The sequence below is a fragment of the Meles meles genome, chromosome 6 (genome assembly GCF_922984935.1).
Source record: "Meles meles chromosome 6, mMelMel3.1 paternal haplotype, whole genome shotgun sequence".
Lineage (NCBI taxonomy): Eukaryota > Metazoa > Chordata > Mammalia > Carnivora > Mustelidae > Meles > Meles meles.
The window spans coordinates 32,220,907-32,243,422 of NC_060071.1; the positions used below are offsets into that span (position 1 = coordinate 32,220,907).

The window sequence follows — 22,516 nt, forward strand, 5'->3', positions numbered from 1 at the left end:
GGGTGCCTGAGTGGCTCAGTCAGCTGATCGTCCAACTCTTGATTTCAGCTCAAGTCATTATCTCAAGGTCATGAGATCGAGACCCATATGGGGCTTTCTTGCTCAGCACAGGGTCTACTTGAGATTCTCACTCTCCTCCTCCCCCTTTCCCTCCCCCACTCATGCATGCTTCCTCTCTCTAATAAATAAATGAATAAAATCTTTTTTAAAAAAACAATAAAAAAGTTATTTCTTATTTAATGTATGCTAATTTGTCCAACAGTTCAAATCATAAAGTTTTGGATCTATCTTCTGTTTAAGACTAAATATACCCTCTTAAATTTACGACAAAAATGAAACAGTTTAAAAATACATACCATCATCATCTTTGCTTTCTAAAGGAACACTCCAAGCTATTAGGTTTCTTGCTGTACGACCCTCCTCTGCAACTATTCTCCTAACTTTGTCATGACTATTGGAGCGCTGGAATGATGCCTATAAACAGAAAATATAAATTAGATTATTAGATTAGTCAACATATAAAATATATTTGGCTGACAAATTCATTGTTTCTCACATTTTCTCACAAAGGCAACACTTAAAACTAATTTAGGATCGAAAAGGTAGTTAAACAGAGAAAAGAAAGTTAAGTTACAGATCTTTTTATTTCTGAAACACTAGTTTTACAACTTTAAGAATAAACAAATTGTTGAAAGAATAAATACAATCTAAGATTTGAACATGTGCCCTAAGAAGCACAATACTGCTTTGTACACATTTCAGCACCACCACTTACACAGCAACAGGTCTGATCCCTCAGATTTCAGTCCTACACACAGGTTCATTTTAGCCTTTCCCTTATTTGTAATTTCTTTCTCTGCCAGTCAGAAACCTCGTTCTCATTACCTAAAATATATTTACTTATCTGTTCAGTTCTATACATACATAGTTTCAGAATTGCTAACCCACAGCATTTATTAACAAGATTACAACATTTCTATACAGTTCTTATCTAGCATTACAGTATCCAAAGTACTGGATTTTTTTTCCCCAAAATGACTTAAATTAGTTCTTCTCATCCTCACCCCTTTCAATGTGATTACATTATTCCCTTGTAAGATGTTACTCCTTCTGTTCCGTTTTCAGTTCTACTCACTTACTGGTTGATTTTAAGTGCTTGTTTATTGGGGAATATGTGAAAGAAAGCAACACATTATTCTCAAAGTAACTTAATGACAAGGAGTATGACTTGAAGAAAAGAAAAAAGGCACTACACTCTAGAGCATGGGCCAGCAAACTTCTACAGAGGGCCAGATAACAACTTTTTATTTTAGGCTTTGCAGGCCATACAATCTCTGTGACAACTAGTCAATCATGACTTTTTTGTATGAAAGCAGCCAGAACTTAACTTTTACATCTTTAAAATAAATACCTGCCCCCACATTCCTTCATTCCTCTGACCTTATCCTGGAAAGCCACATGGCATCTACTTAACTCATAAGTTTATGCTGAAACTTATTAATCTGTGACCACTATTCCAGCTCCACCCTGGGCAAAATTCTTGAATCATCTCTATTCCCATATTTTTCAATCAAGTTAACACTATAAAATCTCCTTTTTTTGGATTAAACACATCTCCCAGTGATTATTAGCTCTAACTTAGATTGGCATCTATCAATTAAGTTACCAAAGCATTGTTTTAAGCAAGAAGTATCACTATTCCTTACAGGCCAGATGAACAAGTTTAAATAGGTGGCCTACTTTTCAGCTCTTTTTCAGATAATTTCAGACAATTATTCAATCAAATTCATTATTCTATACATTATTCTCTAACTCAAGAGTCCTCATAAAGTGATGAATTTCTAGGAACTAAAGTGATCACAAGATAGCAATGTTATAATAATGCTAGAACAGAAAACTTGAAATCTAATATTCTTCTCTTCTATAAATGTTTCAATTCTACCATAAATTTTGCAAAGTCAGTTATTTTTTTTTTAAGATTTTTATTTATTTGAGAGAAAGAGAGCATGAGCATGCATGTGCACAAGCCAGGGGGTGGGGTGCAGAGAGAGAAGCAGAGGGAGAAGCAGAGTCCCTACTGGGCAGGGAGCCCCACATGGGGCTCCATCCCAGGACCCTAAGATCATGACCTGAGCTGAAAGGCAGACATCTAACCAACTGAGCCATCCAGGCACCCAAAAGTTAGTTCTTTTATATTCAATACATACACAAAAATTCAAAGAAAAAGCTATCACCAACTCAAGACTTTAATTCTTAATTCTAATACTTCACATGCAAAAATGTCGTAACATTCACCTTACTACAATATCTGACTGAAAACCATTTTTCCATAAAATCACAGGTGCATTCTGTAATATATTCTAACTGAACTCTTTTCAATAAACTGACAAATACTAGTCATTTTTAATAACCCTGTTGTTATAAAGATGTCAGTAGTAACTTAAATACAATAGTTTAAGCATTTTAATCTAAGCATCAGGATTTGCTATTCAATAAATGACTCTGAGATACTTCATAACATTACAGATATCTATTTCAAACAGAATTTTCATCTAGGTTCTTCCAAGAGATTTAAACAAAATACATTATTTGCATCCCAAAGTCACAGTGTGCCACCTAGTGCCATAAGGAGATTTTGCAGAGGCTTGTTCAAATACTAAACGTTTCAATAAAAAGCATAACATCAGTCTTAAGTTGAATTTTTTATGTTTAACACTTAAAGAATTTGTGATTTAAGTGCATAATTTCTGAGACTTGCTCCTAGATTGGGAAAAAAAATTTTTTTGACCTATCTTCTAAGGCTTAGAAAATCTAAATAATTTCTACTTTAAGCAACTTTGTTCATAATCCCAAACTGGTTTCAAGCACTATTTATTAAATTTTATGTTTGTACCCCCATTAAAATTACTACTTCTCAAGAGTTCTTCAAAATACACCTATAATACTACTTGCTCATAAAACTAGTTTCCCTTCTTTTTTAAAATGGTTTTTCAACTTTCTAAATAACTAAGCAAAAACTCTTTCTTTCAAATTCCCACTAATACAGCTCTTCATATTTTTAAGTAGTTTAAAGACAAGATTACCAGTCACTGAACACCAGGAGTACATTAAAATTCTAAGAGTGGGAGCACTTATACATACTTTTAACAAACCACAAACTTACCTGAGAAACTGAGTAACTGGGACAATTTCCCTAACATAGGACATGGAGTGGAATTCTGTACAGTAACCTACAATAACTTTGTCAGATCTTACTGATGTTTCACACCTTTCTAAAGGTAAAGTCAAGTCCTAGATGAACTAAGGCTGTCCAGACTATCACAGGCGACAAAAATAAACTTCAACCTTGTATGAGTTACTCTGTTTTGAGATCTCTGTTAGAACAGACACCGAATCTTACTAATTCTATGTCCTAAACATATTTTGAAACTGTAAATCCACTAATACCCTAATCTGAGCCATCATCATGTCAAACTTATATTATTATAACAGCTTCTGTGACAGAAACAATAATATGTTCACCAAAACCACTCCATTTTTGTCCTGCTACAAAGCTAAATAATACTTACTGGGCTCTTGCAGCTAGGTGGCCATATGACTAAATTCTGCACACTAAAATATAGGCAAAAATAAGATAAGCCATTTCCAGGCCTGGCTTATAAAGAAAATCTCATGCATCACTATTTATAGTCTCTCTCTCTTTTCTCCCACTTATTGGCCAGATGCAGAGGATCCAAACACAGAACTCTCTAGAAAATGAGTTTAAAAAAAAAAAAAAGAGTTGGTTCCAAAATTACAATGTGAAAGGCTGAATACTGAATACCTGCACTGAACTATTTTGTGAATAATAAACTTCCCTTCTGCTTATAAAGGGCTAGGTAATTCAGACCAACCATGCACTTGAGAAAAACTGTAAGAGCTAAAGAAAATATGTTTTAAAAATCTGTTTAAAGCACCAGAAAAAAGTGAAGGAAGCAAGCAATTATAGGGCAAGATCAGGGAACATAAGAAATTTAAAGAGGTGAATCCAGCAATCAGGGCTGCTTTTGCCCCAGAGGCACCTGGCAATTCCAACGGATACAGCCAAGACAGAAAAACTGAGCAGGGTTTGATAGACTTGCAAAAGTACAGAAACTAAACCTGTCCAGGGCCACCCAGGCATTAGGTTGAAACCTGGAAGTTTCATCCCAAGAATAAGGGTAAACTAGAAATAGATAAGCCCTCACAAAAAAACAGAGCCAATTTTAAATCATTTCAATATCTGGCAGGATTAAACTATGACTGCCAGTGTTCCTAGCCATTGTCACCCCCCACTCACACTCTCTCTCTCTCAAATAAATTAAAAAATAAAATCCTTTTTTAAAAAAAGAAGTCAGGTAGAGAAAGACAAATACAATATGATTTCATCATATTTGGAATTTAAGAAATGAAACAAATGGACAAAAACAAAAGAACAAACTGAGTAATATATGGAATTGCTGAATCACTATATTATACACCTGGAACTAATATAATGCTATATAATAACTATGTTGGAATTAAACTAAATTTAAAAAACGAATGGTAGCTTTATTAATATTGAACAAAGCAGAATTTAAGGCAAGGATTACTGCTAGAGATAGAATATTTCATAAGTGTAAAAGGTTCATCAACCGGTGAATTATAATAATTCTAAATGTGCATCTAATAACATCTAAGGAAAAACTGAAATAGGAAAAAAGCATCATGGAAGATTTTAACATAACTCTTTAAGAAGCTGTGAGAATAAGTAGACAAAAACAGTTAAGTAACAATACAGAAGACTTGAACAACATAATTAACAAACGACATATGTGACATATCCAGAACCCAACATTCAACACTGGTAGAATATACATTCTTTTCAAGTGTATGCTATTTTCCAGACTGTCGATACCATGGGTCATAAAGCAGGCCTCACTAAATTTCAAAGAATAGAAAGTACCAAAGAGAGATAACCAGAAAAATCCTTGTATGTTTGAAAATTAAGCAATACATTTCTAAATAACTTACAGATTAAAGAAGTCACATCAGAAATTTTAAAATATTTTCAATTGAATCATAATAAAAATACGACACATCAGTACTTATACAGCAACCAAAGCCATTCTTAAAGGAAAATGTATAGCCATAAAAACGACATGATGACAAAAAGCTAAAAATCAATGATCAGAGTCTCTATTTCAAGAAGCTAGAAAGAATAGCATATTAATTCCAAAAAAAGAAGGAAGTAATAAGCAGCAAAAACCAATAAAATACAAGACAAACGTAAGATAGTGAAAAACTAATAACAAAACCTAAAATGGGTTATTTGAAAACACTAACAAAAGAATAACCAATATGAGGAATAAAAAAGGAACACCACTACAGATTCTAAAACCTCCAGGCTTTGCAAAGATAAAAGAATATTGGGGCGCCTGGGTGTCTCAGTGGTTTAAGCCGCTGCCTTCGGCTCAGGTCATGATCTCGGGGTCCTGGGATCGAGTCCCGCATCGGGCTCTCTGCTCGGCAGGGAGCCTGCTTCCCTCTCACTCTCTCTGCCTGCCTCTCTGCCTGCTTGTGATCTCTGTCAAATAAATAAATAAAAAAAATCTTAAAAAAAAAAAAAGATAAAAGAATATTATAACTAACATATCAACTTATAATATTTGATATTAAAATATTGATACTGAAATTTTGTTGACTTAAAAAATATAATCTACCAAATCTGGACATAAAAAGAATCTGAACATTTATTAAAGAAACTGAATCCCACAAAAAGAAAATTCAGAACCAGATGGGTTTCACGGATGAACTCTCCAAACCATAGTAGCAAAAAATTACACTAAATTCTTCTAGAAAATAAAATAAAAGGAACACAACTCATTTTATGAGACCTACATAACCCTAATATCAGAACCTAAGAGGATAAAACAAGCAAAGTTAACTACCAGTTCAAACTATTTCAGGAGTAAAGATGTGAAAATAACAAACAAACTCATATATGTAAATCGAATCCAGGTAAGATATCACAAGTTGAGTTTATTTCAAGTGCAAGGCTGGTTTAACATTTTTAAATCAGTTAATGTAATTTACCATATAAGCAGAATAAAGGAATAAAGCCTTATGCTCATCTCAACAAATGAAAAAAAGCATGTGATAAAAATTTCACAAACTACAACAAATACCATATTTAATGGTATAATGCTGAAAGAGACAAGGATGCCCACCATCACCACTTTCATTCAACACTCTACTGAAGGCCCCAGCCTGCGCAATTAGGTAAGAAAAACAGGGAAACAGTGAAAGCAAGAAATGAACCTGACTCAGTTTGTTACACTGGAAAGTATAGAAATGCTCAAAGAATAATAGGGACATACCACAAGAGCCAGGTTGAAGGAGCTTCCACTGGCTAAATCTGGGACAATTTGAGCATCAAAATAATAACAATAACAGATCACAACACCAAATAAAATTTTAAAATCCAAGAATCTAGATACACAGACAGTTGGGGACAATGTAAATGCTTTCCTCACAGAACTTTAATAAATGTTACCATCAATGAGTGCTAAAACTAGCAGGTGAATGTTTGATGAGGTACCGCGTACATACACGGCCTCAAAGTCTCTCTCAACAAACTACTTATTAATTTCAAAAGAGAAAACACAAACTTTAAACAGAAAAACCAATACTGTGTATTAACCAAGTGATCAAAGATAACATGACCCAAAACAGAACAAACTGACCATCATCTATCATGTGATACTCTGCCAAAAAATACAAAATCTGACTCCAGGGGCACCTGGGTGGCTCAGTTAGCCAACTCTTGATCTCAGCTCAGTGCTTGATCTCAGGGTCATGAGTTCAAACCCCGTGTTGGGCTCCTCACTGGGTGTGGAGCCTACTTAAAAAAAATCTGACTCTAACCAATTAGGGATCACAAAGAGAAACTTAACATAATGGCAACAAAACAGATGGCTGAAACAAGGGAAGAAAAGCAATCAAATCCTTGGTGACACAGCTGAGCTCATGATACTGAAAGCACACTAACATGGTGTTCCTTCTAGCCCAACTAAAACCTACTGGTCTTTCAAGTCTCAACTTAAAAAGTAATTCTCTCAGAATGAAGTCTTTTAAACCCCAGACTTAGCCAGGACCACTTCTATATGCTCAAACCAATCTGTACTCTTTTGCAGTACATCTCACGACTACATTTTAAATCCTTTAAGTACATATTTACCATCTATCTTCCCCTATGAACGATGAATAATTGGCATGATAAAGAAATCATGAATGACTAAAGTAAGTAAATCATGAATAAATGAATAACATCATTGGGAAATGAGGTATTCAACATAAATCCATAACTAAAGTTTGCGCTGCTAAGCACAAATTTTTTCCATTTTACCATTTTGGATAAAAATCTCTGAATCATACTTCCCTGACTTTTAAATGGAAGCCACTAAAGGAACTTCCTCTTTTCTTGGTGCTTTTAGGCTATCACTATGAACAACTTTTTTATATTATAATATGCCCTCAGGAGCTGTAGAAGTACAGAGGATGGTACCTGTAAGATAAATGGGCCCGACCAAAGTGCTTTTTAGACCTAAGTTCTTTACTTCCTGATGATTGGGCAGAACACAAAAGCTTAATTTTCAATTATTTTCTCTTCTGATCCAGGTATCAGTTTTCAATTCTTAATTGTTAGAATTATGGGAATGTTACTACTATGGTTCTGAATAAGTTGTTCAAGAATTCTACAAGCACAGTGAATATACTTTCACTGTATGAATTATCTGTTATGGATGATCACAGGCATTTTTAAATTACTCTTGGGTTTTTGGCCACCTTCCTTAAAGTCACAGTTGGCAGACTAGCAGTGCTTTACTACACTTTGCCCATTAGAGTTGTTTAAAAACAAAACAAATCAATAGGAAATACTATGAAGCAGTAAAAGAAAATGAGGATCTCTGATGCTATAGGGTATGCTGCAAAGATACTAAATGAAAAAGAGATGTAAGGAAAAGAGGACAAAAAAAACTAAGGTTAGTGTTTAAGGTAGCTCAATCACTTACCATCATTCTTTAATTCCCTTGTATGCCAAGAAGTTCATTTAGCACATAAACCCCTGGGGCGTGACTCCTACAATAAAATATATATATATATACTCTTAGTCATAACATTGTCAAAAATGTTTATACTTAAAAAGATCAAGTCTCATCACGACAAGTTTGTCATCATATTAAACAAAACAAAAAAAATTGCTCCTTTATACTGCCTATTTGGATACAATATAGCAAATTTTAAATATTCTATACCGAATAATACCTTAATGCTCTCTCTCCCAATTTTTTTAAGTTAAATAGAAGAAAAACACTGTTAATTACATGAATAGTCTGTGAGATCTCAATGCAGACTTTTTTTACTACCATCTATATAGTGCACACAACACACATACAGTATATCCTTCACAAATACGTGCTTAATTGAAACAAATTTCATAAAGTAATGTTTATCCCTATTGTGTGAGATGCATTCTGATATATCTTTCTGTTTTTCAAATGCTGCTTTCATTAAATTGATTTAAGATCCACTAATGAATGACTACTAGTATAGAAAACATTGTAACCACTTTTTAGGAACTTTTGAAAACTGAGATTTTATCAGAATATTTTAATTACTATTACAAAAGCCTCCACATAGAACAGATCTTACTTTTCAGGATATCAACATAAGGTAGCCAAACCTTTACTCAAAGAAACCCAAAGCAGAAACCTAGACAGAACACAAAGGGCCAGAGATACTACTATAAAGAATGGCCTGACCCTATAATGAATGAAGAAAAGTAGCAGTTAGAACCGAGGTGCTTCTAGGATGAGAGCCTAGTGAATTTCCATTGCTAAGTGAATTTAATCCTTTTAAAATGCAGCACCTCAAATGAAAACACATGTCTACATAAAAACTTATTCCCAAGTATTCATAGCAGCATTATACATAATGGCCAAAAGTGGAAACAACCCAAATGTCCACCAAATGATGGATAATTAAAATCTGGTATATCCATACAATGGATTATTATTGGGCCATAAAAAGGAATAAGATACTTATACATGATACAACCTTTATGGAGGCACCTTAAAAACATTATGCTAAAGAAAGAAAGACAGATTATGCTAAGCTAAGTGAAAGAAGCCAGTCACAAAAGACAGTATATTGTATAATTTACAGGTAATGCCCAGAATAGGCAAATCCATGGAGTCAGAAAACAGATTATTGGCTGTCTAGGGTTAGGGAGTAGGAAAAAAAATGGGAATGACTGCTAACGAGGATAGAGTTTCTTTTGGGGATGACAAAATATTCTAAAATTCATTATGGTGATGGTTGTACAACTCTGTAAATATGCTTAAAACCTTTTTTTAAATGCCTGAATTGCAGGCACCGGGGTGGCTCAGTCAGCTACGTGTCTGCCTTGGGCACAAGTCATGATCCTAGGGTCCTATGATTGAGCCCCATGTTGGGCTCCCTGCTCAGCAGGGAGCCTGCTTCTCCCTCTCCCTCTTCAGCTCCCCCTACTTGTGCTCATGCACTCTCTCTCTCCCCGCCACCTCCTTCTGTCAAATGGATAAATAAATAAATCTAAAAAAATTTTTTGATGGCGAAATTGTATGGTGTCTGAACTATATCTCAATTAACTGTTCTGTTTTTACATGCAGTGCCTCTGTTCACAACTCTCCAATTCCTCTCCATCTCGGAGTAAAAGCCAAATCCTCACAGTAGCCTACCATACTCACAACTCTCTAACCACACCTCAACTCCTCTCATCTTTGGTGTTCATTCTACTCCAGCCCACTGGCTTCTTTAGTTCCCCAAAATGCCAAACACACACCTGCCTCAGGGCTTTATGCTTATTGGATACTTATTTGCAACACTCAAGATTTACTCCCTTCGCTCACATGTCACTTCCTCAGTGAGGTGTTCTCAAGCACTCTATTACTGCAACCCATTCAAGGGTGCCTGGCTGGCTCAGTCAGCAGAGCATGCAACTCTTGATCTCAGGGTTGTTGAGTCTGAACCCCATGTTGGGTGTAAAGATTACTTTAAAAAGGTAAAATGGGGGGAGGAGTCAAGATGGCAGAGGAGGAGCAAGCTGAGATGACATCAGGTAGCAGGAGTTCAGCTAGATAGTTAACAAACTGTTCCGAACACCTACAAATCCAACAGGAGATCGAAGAGAAGGAGAACAGCAATCCTAGAAACAGAAAATCGACCACTTTCTGAAAGGTAGGACCTGCGGAGAAGTGAATCTGAAGCGTCAGGAAGACAGACTGCAGGGTGAGGGGCCAGCTTCAGTCAAGCAGCGGAGCAAGGGACCACAAAATCAGAACTTTTACTAGTCTGATCCACTGAGGGACATCACTCCAGAGGCTAAGCAGGGGTGGAGCCCTCACAGGGACAGCGTGGTCTCAGGTCCCGCAGGGTCATAGAAGGACCGGGGGTGTCTGAGGGTAGCAGAGCTCACAGGTATTAGAGCGGGGAAGCCGGCTACAGAGATGGACCAAGGAGTGAGCTCTCAGCTCAGGGTTACCTTCAACTGTGATCTGCAGCACAATCAGGTCACTACTCTTTGAGCAGGGACCCCACAAGTGGCAGACCCAGGGAGAGCCACTGGAAGAGCAGAGCAACAGGAATCTGCTGGGTTTGGAGACTCTAAACGGGGCTGTGTGCCAGAGACAGAAATGCTCGGTCACAGGCCAATTGAGCTGGGAGCACGGCCGGAGACCAGGGAGACAGGAGTAATTGAGCGCTTTTCTCCGAGGGTGCACTGAGGAGTGGGGCCCTGAGCGCTCGGCTCCTCTGGGCCAGAGATTGGGTGGCCACCATTTTCCATCCCATCCTCAAGAGCTCTACAGAAAGCGTTCAAGGGAACAAAAGTTCCCAAGAGTGAACTGAGCAGATTACTTAGCCCAGCCCCTGGCAAGGGCAGTGCAATTCCGCCTCAGGCAAAGACACTTGAGAACCACTACAACAGGCCCCTCCCCAGAAGATCAGCAAGAAATCCAGCCAAGACCAAGCTCACTGATCAAGGAGAACAGCAGAATTCCAGAGGAGGGGAAAGCTGAGCATGAATTCATGGCTTTCAATTTTTTTAATTTTATTTTTTTCTAATTTTTTTAGCTTTTACTCTTTCCTCTTTTAACATTTTTTTAAAATATTTTATTTATTTGACAGAGAGAAATCACAACTAGACAGACAGGCAGGCAGAGAGAGAGGAGGAAGCAGTCTACCTGCAGAGCAGAGAGCCCGATGCGGGGCTCGATTCCAGGACCCTGGGATCATGACCTGACCAAAGGCAGAGGCTTTAACCCACTGAGCCACCCAGGCGCCCCCCTCTTTTAACATTTTTTAACTAGCTTATCTTAACAATACCTTTCTTTAAAGAAAATCTTTTTGAACCTTTATTATTATAGTCATATTTAATATTTACTGAATCTAACTTTATCTTTTGTAAACATAGGGTTTTTTTCTTCTAAAAATTTTTGGGACATAACTTCTTCTAATAGATCAAAATATACCGTAAATCTAGCACAGGGTTTGTTCTAGTCTCCAGCCTGAGCAAATTTTCTCCACTTTCTTTTTCTTTCTCATCCCAACCAACTTATCAACTCCTTTTTAGAATTTTTTTAAATTTTTCATCTTTACAGTCATACTCCATCCCTTCATCGTGTTTACCCGTGTGTGTGTGTGTGTGTGTGTGTGTGTGTGTGTGTGTGTGTGTTCTTTCTTTAAAATTTTGGGAGGTAGTTTCTTCTAAAAGACCAAAATACTCCCAGAATCAAGTGGGTGGCTCTGTTCTATTCACTGGTCTAATATATATATATATATGTATATACCTTTTTTATTTAACTTCTTTTTACCCCCTTTCTTCTCCCCACGATTTGGGGTCTCTTCTGATTTGGTTAATGCACATTTTTCTGGGGCCTTTGCCACCCTTTTAGTAATTTATTCTCTTGTTCATATAGTCTTGTCTGGATAAAATGACAAGGAGGAAAAACTCAACACAAAAAGAAGAACAAGCGGCAGTACCGAAGGCTAGGGACCTAATTAATATGGACATTGGTAATATGTCAGATCTAGAGTTCAGAATGATGATTCTCAAGGCGCTACCTGGGCTCAAAAAAGGCATGGAAGTTATTAGAGAAAACCTGTCTGGAGAAATAAAAGCCTTTTCTGGAGAAATAAAAGAACTAAAATCTAGCCAAGCTGAAATTTAAAAAGCTATTAATGAGGTGCAATAAAAAATGGAGGCTCTTACTGCTAGGATATATGAGGCAGAAGAGAAAATTAATGATATCAAAGACCAAATGGTGGAGAATAAAGAAGCTGAGCAAAAGAGAGGCAAACAACTACTGAACCACGAGGGGAGAATTCAAGAGATAAGTGATACCATAAGATGAAATGATATTAGAATAATTGGGATTCTAGAAGAAGAAGAAAGAGAGAGAGGGGCAGATGGTATATTGGAGCGAATCATTGTAGAGAATTTCCCTAATATGGAAAAGGGAACAAGCATCAAAATCCAGAAGGTGCAGAGAATCCCCCTCAAAATCAATAAGAATAGGTCCACACCCTGCCTTCTAATAGTAAAACTTACAAGTCTTAGTGACAAAGAGAAAATCCTGAAAGAAGCCTGGGACAAGAAGTCTGTAACATACAATGGTAAATATGTTAGATTGGCAGCAAACTTATCCACAGAGACCCGGCAGGCCAGAAAGAACTAGCATGATATATTCAGAGCACTAAGCGAGAATACTCGCTTCAGAGCAGCCGAGAATACAATATCCAGCTAGGTTAACATTGAAAATAGGAGAGATAAAAAGCTTCCAGGACAAACAAAAACTAAAAGAGTTTGTAAACACCAAACCAGCTCTATAGGAAATATTGAAAGAGGTCCTCTAAGCAAAGAGAGAGCCTAAAAGTAGTAGACCAGAAAGGAATGGAGACAATATACAGTAACAGTCCCCTCACAGGCAATACAATGGCACTAAATTTATATCTTTCAGTAGTTACCCTGAAAGTAAATGGACTAAACACCCCAGTCAAAAGACACAGGGTATCAGAATGGACAAAAAAAAACAAGACCTGTTCTTGTTTTTTGAATCAAGAAATTCATTTTAGACCCAAAGACACCTCCAGATTTAAAGTGATGGGGTGGAAAGCAATTTACCATGCTAATGGACATCAGAAGAAAGCTTGAGGGAGGGGGGAAATCCATATATCAGATCAATCAGATTTTAAGCCAAAGACTATAATAAGAGATGAGGAAGGACACTATATCATACTCAAAGGGTCTGTCCAACAAGAAGATCTAACAATTTTCAATATCTATGCCCCTAACATGGGAACAGCCAACTACATAAACCAATTAATAACAAAAATCAAAGAAACACATCAACAATTATACAATAATAGTAGGGGAGTTTAACACCTCCCTCACTGAAATGGACAGATCATCCAAGCAAAAGATCAACAAGGAAATAAAGACCTTAAGTGACACACTGGACCAGATGGACATCACAGATATATTCAGAACATTCCATCCCAAAGCAACAGAATACACATTCTTCTCTAGTGCACGTGGAACATTCTCCAGAACAGATCACATCCTGGGTCACAAATCAGGTCTCAACCAGTATCAAAAGACTGGAATCATTCCTGCATATTTTCAGACCACAATGTTCTGAAGCTAGAACTCAATCACAAGAGGAAATTTGTAAAGAACCCAAATACATGGAGGCTAAAGAGCATCCTACTAAAGAACGAATGGGTCAACCAGGAAATTAAAGAAGAATTGAAAAAATTCACAGAAACCAATGATAATGAAAACACAACTGTTCAAAATCTGTGGGACACAGCAAAGGCAGTCCTGAGAGAAAAATATATAGCGATACAAGCCTTTCTCAAGAAACAAGAAAGGTCTCAAGTACACAACCTAACCCTACACCTTAAGGAGAATAGCAAAGAAAGCCTAAACCCAGCAGGAGAAGAGAAACCACAAAGATGAGAGCAGAAATCAATGAAATAGAAACAAAAAAAAAAAACAATAGAACAAATCAACGAAACTAGAAGGTGGTTCTTTGAAAGAATCAATAAGATAGATAAACCCCTGGCCAGACTCATCAAAAAGAAAAGAGAAAGGACCCAAATAAATAAAATCATGAATGAAAGAGGAGAGATCACAACCAACACCAAAGAAATACAAACAATTATAAGAACATATTATGAGCAACTGTACACAGCAAATTTGACAATCTAGAAGAAATGGATGCATTCCTAGAGACATATAAACTACCACAACTGAACCAGGAAGAAATAGAAAACCTGAACAGACCCATAACCAGTAAGGAGATTGAAGCAGTCATCAAAAATCTCCCAACAAACAAGATGCCAGGGCCAGATGGCTTCCCAGGGGAATTCTACCAAGCATTTAAAGAATTAATTCCTATTCTCCTGAAACTGTTCCAAAAATAGAAATGGAAGGAAAACTTCCAAACTCATGTTATGAGGCCAGCATTACCTTGATCCCAAACCAGACAAAGACCCCATCAAGAAAGAGAATTACAGACCATTATCCCTGATGAACACAGATACGAAAATTCTCACCAAAATACTAGCCAATAGGATCAAATAGTACATTAGAAGGATTATTCACCACGACCAAGTGGGATTTATTCCAGGGCCCCAAGGTTGGTTCAACATCTGCAAATCAATCAATGTGACACAATACATTAATAAAAGAAAGAACAAGAACCGTATGATACTCTCAGTAGATGCTGAAAAAGCATTTGACAAAGTACAGCAAACTTTCTTGATCAAAACTCTGCAAAGTGTAGGGATAGAGGGTACATTCCTCAATATTATCAAAGCCATCTATGAAAAACCCACCGCAAATATCATTCTCAAAGGAGAAAAACTGAGACCTTTTCCGCTAAGGTCAGGAACACGGCAGGGATGTCCATTATCACCACTGCTATTCAACACAGTACTGGAAGTCCTTGCCTCAGCAATGAGACAATGAAAAGAAATAAAAGGCATCCAAATTGGCAAAGAAGAAGTCAAACTATCACTCTTTGCAGATGATGTGAAACTTTATGCAGAAAACCCAAAAGACTCCACTCCTAATCTGCTAGAACTCATACAGGAATTCAGTAAAGTGTCAGGATATAAAATCAATGCACAGAAATCAGTTGCATTTCTATATACCAACAACAAGACAGAAGAAGGAGAAATTAAGAAATCAATCCCATTTACAACTGCACCCAAAACCATAAGATACCTAGGAATAAACCTAACCAAAAAGGCAAAGAGTTTGTACTCAGAAAACTATAAAGTACTCATGAAAGAAACTGAGGAAAACACAAAGAAATGCAAGAAAGTTCCATGCTCATGGATTGGAAGAACAAATATTGTGAAAATGTTTATGCTACCTAAAGCAATCTACATGTTTAATGCAATCCCTATCAAAATACCATCCATTTTTTTCAAAGAAATGGAACCAATAATCCTAAAATTCATATGGAACCAGAAAAGACCTCGAATACCCAAAGGAATATTGAAAAAGAAAGCCAAAGTTGGTAGCATCACAATTCCAGACTTCAAGCTCTATTACAAAGCTGTCGTCAAGACAGTATGGTACTGGCACAAAAACAGACACATAGATCAATGAAACAGAATACACAGGGGCGCCTGGGTGGCTCAGTGGGTTAGGCCACTGCCTTCGGCTCCGGTCATGATCTCAGGGTCCTGGGATCGAGTCCTGCATCGGGCTCTCTGCTCAGCAGGGAGCCTGCTTCCCTCTCTCTCTCTGCCTGCCTCTCTGCCTACTTGTGATCTCTGTCAAATTAAAAAAAAAAAAAGAATACACAGTCCAGAAATTGACCCTCAGCTCTATGGTCAACTAATCTTAGACAAAGCAGGAAAGAATGTCCAATGGAAAAAAGACAGTCTCTTCAACAAATGGTTTTGGGAAAAGTGGACAGCCACATGCAGAAAAATGAAACTGGACCATTTCCTTACACCACACACAAAAATAGACTCCAAAAGGATGAAAGACCTCAATGTAAGAAAGGAATCCATCAAAATCCTTGAGAACAAAGGCAGCAACCTCTTCTTTGGACCTCAGCCGCAGCAACTTCTTCCTGTAAACATCGCCAAAGGCAAGGGAAGAAACGGCAAAAGTGAACTACTGGGACTCATCAAAATCAAAAGCTTTTGCACAGCAAAAGAAACAATCAACAAAACCAAAAGACAACTGACAGAATGGGAGAAGATATTTGCAAACAACATATCAGATAAAGGGCTAGTATTCAAAATCTATAAAGAACTTATCAAACTCAACACCCAAAGAACAAATAATCCAATCAAGAAATGGGCAGAGGACATGAACATATATTTCTGCAAAGAAGACATCCAGGGGCGCCTGGGTGGCTCAGTGGGTTAAGCCTCTGCCTTCAACTCAGGTCATGATCTCACAGAGTCCTGGGATCAAGCCCCACATCGGGCTCTCTGCTCAGTGGGGAGCCTGCTTCCCCCGCTCTATGCCTGCCTCTATGCCCACTTGTGATCTCTCTCTCTCTGTCCAATAAATAAATAAAATCTTAAAAAAAAAAAAAAGAAGACATACAGATGGCCAACAGACACATGAAGAAGTGCCCCATATCACTTGGTATCAGGGAAATACAAATCAAAACCACAATGAGATACCACCTCACACCAGTCAGAATGGCTAAAATTAACAAGTCAGGAAACGACCGATGCTGGCAAGGATGCAGAAAAAGGAGAACCCTCCTACACTATTGGTGGGAATGCAAGCTGGTGCAGCCACTCTGGAAAACAGTATGGAGGTTCCTCAAAAAGTTGAAAATAGAGCTACCCTAAGACCCAGCAACTGCACTACTGGGTATTTACCCTAAAGATACAAATGTAGGGACGTGAAGGGGCAGGTGCACCTGAATATTTATAGCAGCAATGTCCACAATAGCCAAACTATGAAAGGAACCTAGATGTCCATCAACAGATGAATGAATAAAGAAGATGTGGTATACATATACAGTGGAATACTAAGCAGCCATCAAAAGAAATGAAATCTTGCCTTTTGCAATGATGTGGATGGAACTAGAGGGTATTATGCTGAGCAAAATAAGTCAATCAGAGAAAGACAAGTATCATATGATCTCCCTGATACGAGGAAGTTGAGAGGCAAAGTGGGGGGTTTGGGGGTAAGGAAGGAAAAAATGAAACAAGATGGGATCAGGAGGGAGACAAACCATAAGAGACTCTTAATCTCACAAAACAAACAGGGTTGCCAGGGGAGCAGGGTAGGGAGAAGGTAGTTGGGTTATGGACATTGGGGAGGGTTTGTGCTATGGTACGTGCTATGAAGTGTGTAAACCTGGCGATTCACAGACCTGTATCCCCAGGCCTAATAATACATCATATGTTAATTAAAAATTAAAAAAAAGAGGAATTGTTTTCTGAAGTGATGGTAATAACAGCCATCTTGCCATCACGAGACGATCTGTAAGAGGCTCAAAACTAATATGCTAAGAATGATAAAGAGAAAAGACTTAAAAAGAGAGAAAGAGGCTTGGTCTCCAATAGTATTATTAAAAAGCAGAATGTCTGACAGAAAGTACTTCTTCTGGACTTCTTGTTATTTGGGAAAAATAAAGCTTTATTTGTAAAATGTCAGAAAAAAAGTAAAATAAAATCTTCAAATAAAATAAAATAGCAACCCATTTATCCTGATTCCCACCCCTGACACTCCCTATCCCACTTCTCTAGAGCATTTATCACGTGATTTACTTAATTGGTATACTGTCCATCTCTCCTTACAAGAACATAAGCTTCATGGTGTTTGTTGGTTTTGTTACTGCTATAGCTTCAGGACCTAGAACAGTGCCTGGTGCTGACTAAGCATTAAATACTTATTTACTAATAAATAAAGTCATTATAAGGAATACTTGCTTACCAAATTGCTTTGCTCTCACCCTTCTACATATTCAAAGCCTTCCAATTGCTTCAGATCAACTCAAAAGTCATCTTCAAAAAGCCTATTCTGACATCCCCAGCTGACAGAGATCTTCTACATCTGAATTTCCAGACCATTTCAGCTGTATTCTTTACTTAAAGCATGAAATAATGCAGAGAGCATATAAGACATTGGAATCAACCAAATCACTGGCTATGTGACTTTGAGAAGTCATTTAACCTCTTTGAGTATCAGTATTCTCACCTATAAAGATGAAGAGGTTAAAGGCTATGTCCTCATTTTTCCAAAATAGATATACACATAGCTAGTAAGAACACAAGAAGATGTTGAACATCATTAGTCATTACAGATATACAAAGCACAACCATAATAAGATACCACTTCACACCCATTAGGATGGCTATAATCCAAAAGACAAACAATAACAAGTATTGGAGAGGATGTGGAAAAACTAGAGGCAACATACACAGCTTTGGGGGAATGTAATATGCTGTAGCTGGTTTTGTAAGTAGTCTGGCAGTTCCTCAAAAAGTTAAACAGAGTTACCATATGACCCAGCAATTCCACTCCTAAGTATATACCCAAGAGAAATGAAAACATGTCCACAGAAAAACTTACAAATGTTTATAGCAGCATTATTCATAATATTCAAAAAGTGAAACAATCCAAATGTCCACCAATTAATGGATAAAAAGAATATGGTATATCCACACAACAAAATATCATTCAGCCATAAAAGACATGAAGTTTCTGAAAAAGTCAAAACTACGGAGACAGGGAAAAGATCAGGTATTTCAGTGGTTACGAAGAAGGAGGGATAAATAGAACACAAAGAATTTTCAGGACAGTGAAAGTATTCTTTATGATAATATAATGCTGGACATAATACATGTCATTACACATTTGTCCAAACCCATAAATATAACACCAAGAGTAAATACAAATGTAAACTACAGACTTTGGTGTGATAGGGGCTTGTCAATGTAAGTTAAATCAATTGTAACAAATGTACCACTCTGGTGGGGGATGTTGATAAAAGGGGAAGCTATGGGGGCACCCGAGTGCCTCAGTGGGTTAAGCTTCTGCCTTCGGCTCAGGTCATGATCTCAGGGTCCTGGGATCAGGCCCCACATCGGGCTCTCTGCTTGGCAAGGAGCCTGCTTCCCTCTGTCTCTCTCTGCCTGCCTTTCTGCCTGTGATCTCTGTCTGTCAAATAAGTAAATAAATAAACTCTTTTTTAAAGGGGGGGGGAAGGGCGCCTGGGTGGCTCAGTGAGTTAAAGCTTCTACCTTTGGCTCAGGTCATGATTCCAGGGTCCTGGGATCAAGCCCCGCATCCGGCTCTCTGCTCAGCAGGGAGCCTGCTTCCTCCTCTCTCTCTGCCTGCCTCTCTGCCTACTTGTGATCTCTGTCTGTCAAATAAATAAATAAAATCTTTAAAATAAATAAATAAATAAATAAATAAATAAATAAATAATAAAAAGGTGGGGAGCTATGAATAAGTGGAGGCAGGGAGGATATGTACTTTTCTCCATTTCTCTGTGACCCTAAAACTGCCCTAAAAAATTAAAAGTATTAAAAGAAAAGGTAGTGCTGATTCATGCTACAACTTGAATACAGAAAACACTATGCTAAATGAAGAAGCCAGGCACAAAAGACCACATATTATATGATTCTATTAATATGAAATGCCAGAATCAGCAAATCCACAGAGGAAAAAAAAAAAAAGTAGATGAGTGGTTGCCTAGGGCTGGTGAAGGAAATAGGATGGAGACGCAAGGGAGGTCAGGAACAGGGAATGGCTGTTACAAGGTTTTATATTGGGGTTTTGAAAATGTTCTAAAGTTAATTGTGGTGATGGTTACACAAATCTGTGAATACACTAAAAACCACTGAAGTATACACTTTAGTGGCTGAATTTTATGGTATGTGAAATATACCTCAATAAAGCTATTAAAAAAAAAACTTAATACCTAATCCAGAACTTCCAAAATTTCAAGCATTCAGTTATTACTTTCATATTTGCCATAACTACCACCTATACTATTATTTATATAATATTTTTCTTTAAATAAAACTTTACTTACATTTTAAAAGAAAATTTATAATGCTACCATAAACGAAGAGTTAATGTAAAAGATGGATATGGCAAATACTGGCAGTGCTATTCAAATAAATTAATTTTAAGAAGAAACTCTAGGCTATAGCAAAACAATGGGCAAACAGAAAATAGAGCACATAACAACAACAACAACAAAAACAAGTCAGTAAACAGGGAACAGACACTAGGATTGACTGGGCCAGAGATTTCGGAACAAGCTGGGGCCAGTGAAAAACTGAAGTTTCACTTGTCCTAGCCTGCCCTACAGTCCCATAAAGTCTGTGGAGACACCTGAGAGTGCTACAGTTGGCAATGGGCAGATTGGTTCCAATGCCAGGAAAGGCCTGCCTCTCTTCTTTACCTGAGTTTAGGTACACAGGTCCTGAAAAGGCAAAATGTAAATGGCAGGCCCAAAATAGTAGAAGCCTGCTAGTAACTCTACTCTAAAAAACACAGGCCCATCTAACAGAAACCAGGACAGTACATATATGAATTGTTCTCATGTTTGCCAGTAAATTCTAGAAAAACTGGATTTGGCAATATCCAATGTTCACAAAATCTATCACTCAATGTTCTGGCATTTTCTGAAATTGAAGAAAATCTGAATATTTCCCTGAGTCTGGTACTTAAACAATTGTCTAAAACTATCTCAAAAACTATCAGTAATTATTCACATCTTTGCTGAGTGGAAAATAAATGTATTATGGTAAAATAAGTACTCTGAAGAACACCACAGACATTTTATAATTCCAAACTGTTTAATGAATTTTTCAATTTTCACACTCCCATATATACTACCAAGAACAAATCAACCAGGAGGCATTTATCTTCTCCCGTGAACCTGGCATGCCTCTTTGAAAATACAAAACTACTTTTCTTTTGCAGTACTATATTAAACAAGCCTAACACAAACTGAAATCTTTACAAATATGTCTGATATTTGCTTCAAAACAATGAAGGGGCGTTAGCTTTTATAAGATAAAACTGCCCATGTGTACATAATTACTGAAATAGAGAGACTGATACATAGCAATTAATTCTACTATTCTAATCCACATGTTTTCAAAATATATAATGAACTTATCGATGTGGGGGAAAAAAGGCAAAAGAAAAATTAAATTTCCTTACTACCTATAGTCCATTGACAAGTCCTTAAAACAGGCAGAGTGACATTCCTCTAGGGACTCAGCTGCCTTGATGTTACTACTTTGCTAAGGCAAAAGGCAATCTTAACCCGACCCTCCAGGTTCCTGTAAGTCTACTTTAATATATAAAAATTGCTTTGGAAACTTCCTTTATCTCTACTCCTCAAGATACACATTGGCAATCGTCTCCCAAGCATATGACCCACCAATATACATCTGAAGGGTCTCATGACTAGGGTTTTACTAAACAATAATAAAGGACTTTTTCCCAACAACAGCTAGCCCCCTCAAGGTCCTGGAAAACTTGCTTCCAAAATTCCTTAGAGACTTGCACTATCCCTAACCCCGACCCCCAGCTTTAAAGTATATAATGCACCACTCCTCATGACCCCAGTGCAGCTCTTTCTGCCCATGGGTCCTGTCCCATGCTTTACCAAAACCAAATTTTTGCCCCCAAAGACATCTCAAGAATTCTTTCTTGGCTTTTCTTTCTAATATCTTTCCTACATCACTTACAACTGTAAGAAATTATTTAAAAGTAGTCATTAGGGCACCTGGGTGGCTAGTCTGTTAGGCGACTGCCTTCAGCTCAGGTCATGATCCTGGAGTCCTGGGATCGAGTCCCACTTCAGGCACTCTGCTCAGCCAGGAGTCTGCTTCTCCCTCTGACTCTCCCCTTCTCATGCTCTCTCTCCCTTTCTCATTCTCTCTCTCTTAAATAAATAAATAAAAATCTTTTAAATAAATAAATTAAAATAAAATAAAGAGTAGTCATTATTTTAGCAAAACTTCATGAAATCTTTAGTGTTTCATGTCCAGAGTAAATAAAGTCTTTCTATACATCATTTCCTCTTAATAATTTTTTAAGGTGGCTCCACCGGTGAACTGCAGGTCTTTTTGCTGTTTATACCCCATAAGATGTACTGTCAAAGCCAAACATATTTGTGAAAAAGGTTATCATCCAAGCACAAAACTGTAAACAGGTATTTATTAATTACTGAGTTATTCAAGCCATTTAGTTATCACTTCTACAATTTCAGAAAAGCCAATTTCACAATGGATATCAGATTGCACCATTAGAGAGAATTCTGTTTAACTTCCCACTAAATACCACCACAACTTTCTAAACGTTTAAAGAATGTTCACATGTGATTCCCAAATAATTTTTTTCTCCTTTAAGACAGAATCTCAAGCCCCTTCCATCTTATCTTTAAAACATTCCTGA

The 22,516-nt window shown here is 37.2% G+C and overlaps 1 protein-coding gene across 2 annotated transcripts in view; it reads right to left on the reverse strand.

The window, feature by feature from the left end:
* Positions 1-22,516, reverse strand: part of SCAPER (S-phase cyclin A associated protein in the ER) — a 514,148-nt gene that overhangs the window by 489,404 nt on the left and 2,228 nt on the right. For both annotated transcript variants that reach the window (XM_046009648.1, XM_046009649.1), the window contains exons 2-3: positions 8,073-8,139; positions 357-474 (exon numbers count right to left, since the gene is read on the reverse strand). In XM_046009648.1, coding sequence (XP_045865604.1) covers positions 357-474; positions 8,073-8,078 — 124 coding nt within the window. In that variant the 5' untranslated portion in view covers positions 8,079-8,139. The remainder of the gene's footprint in view (positions 1-356; positions 475-8,072; positions 8,140-22,516) is intronic.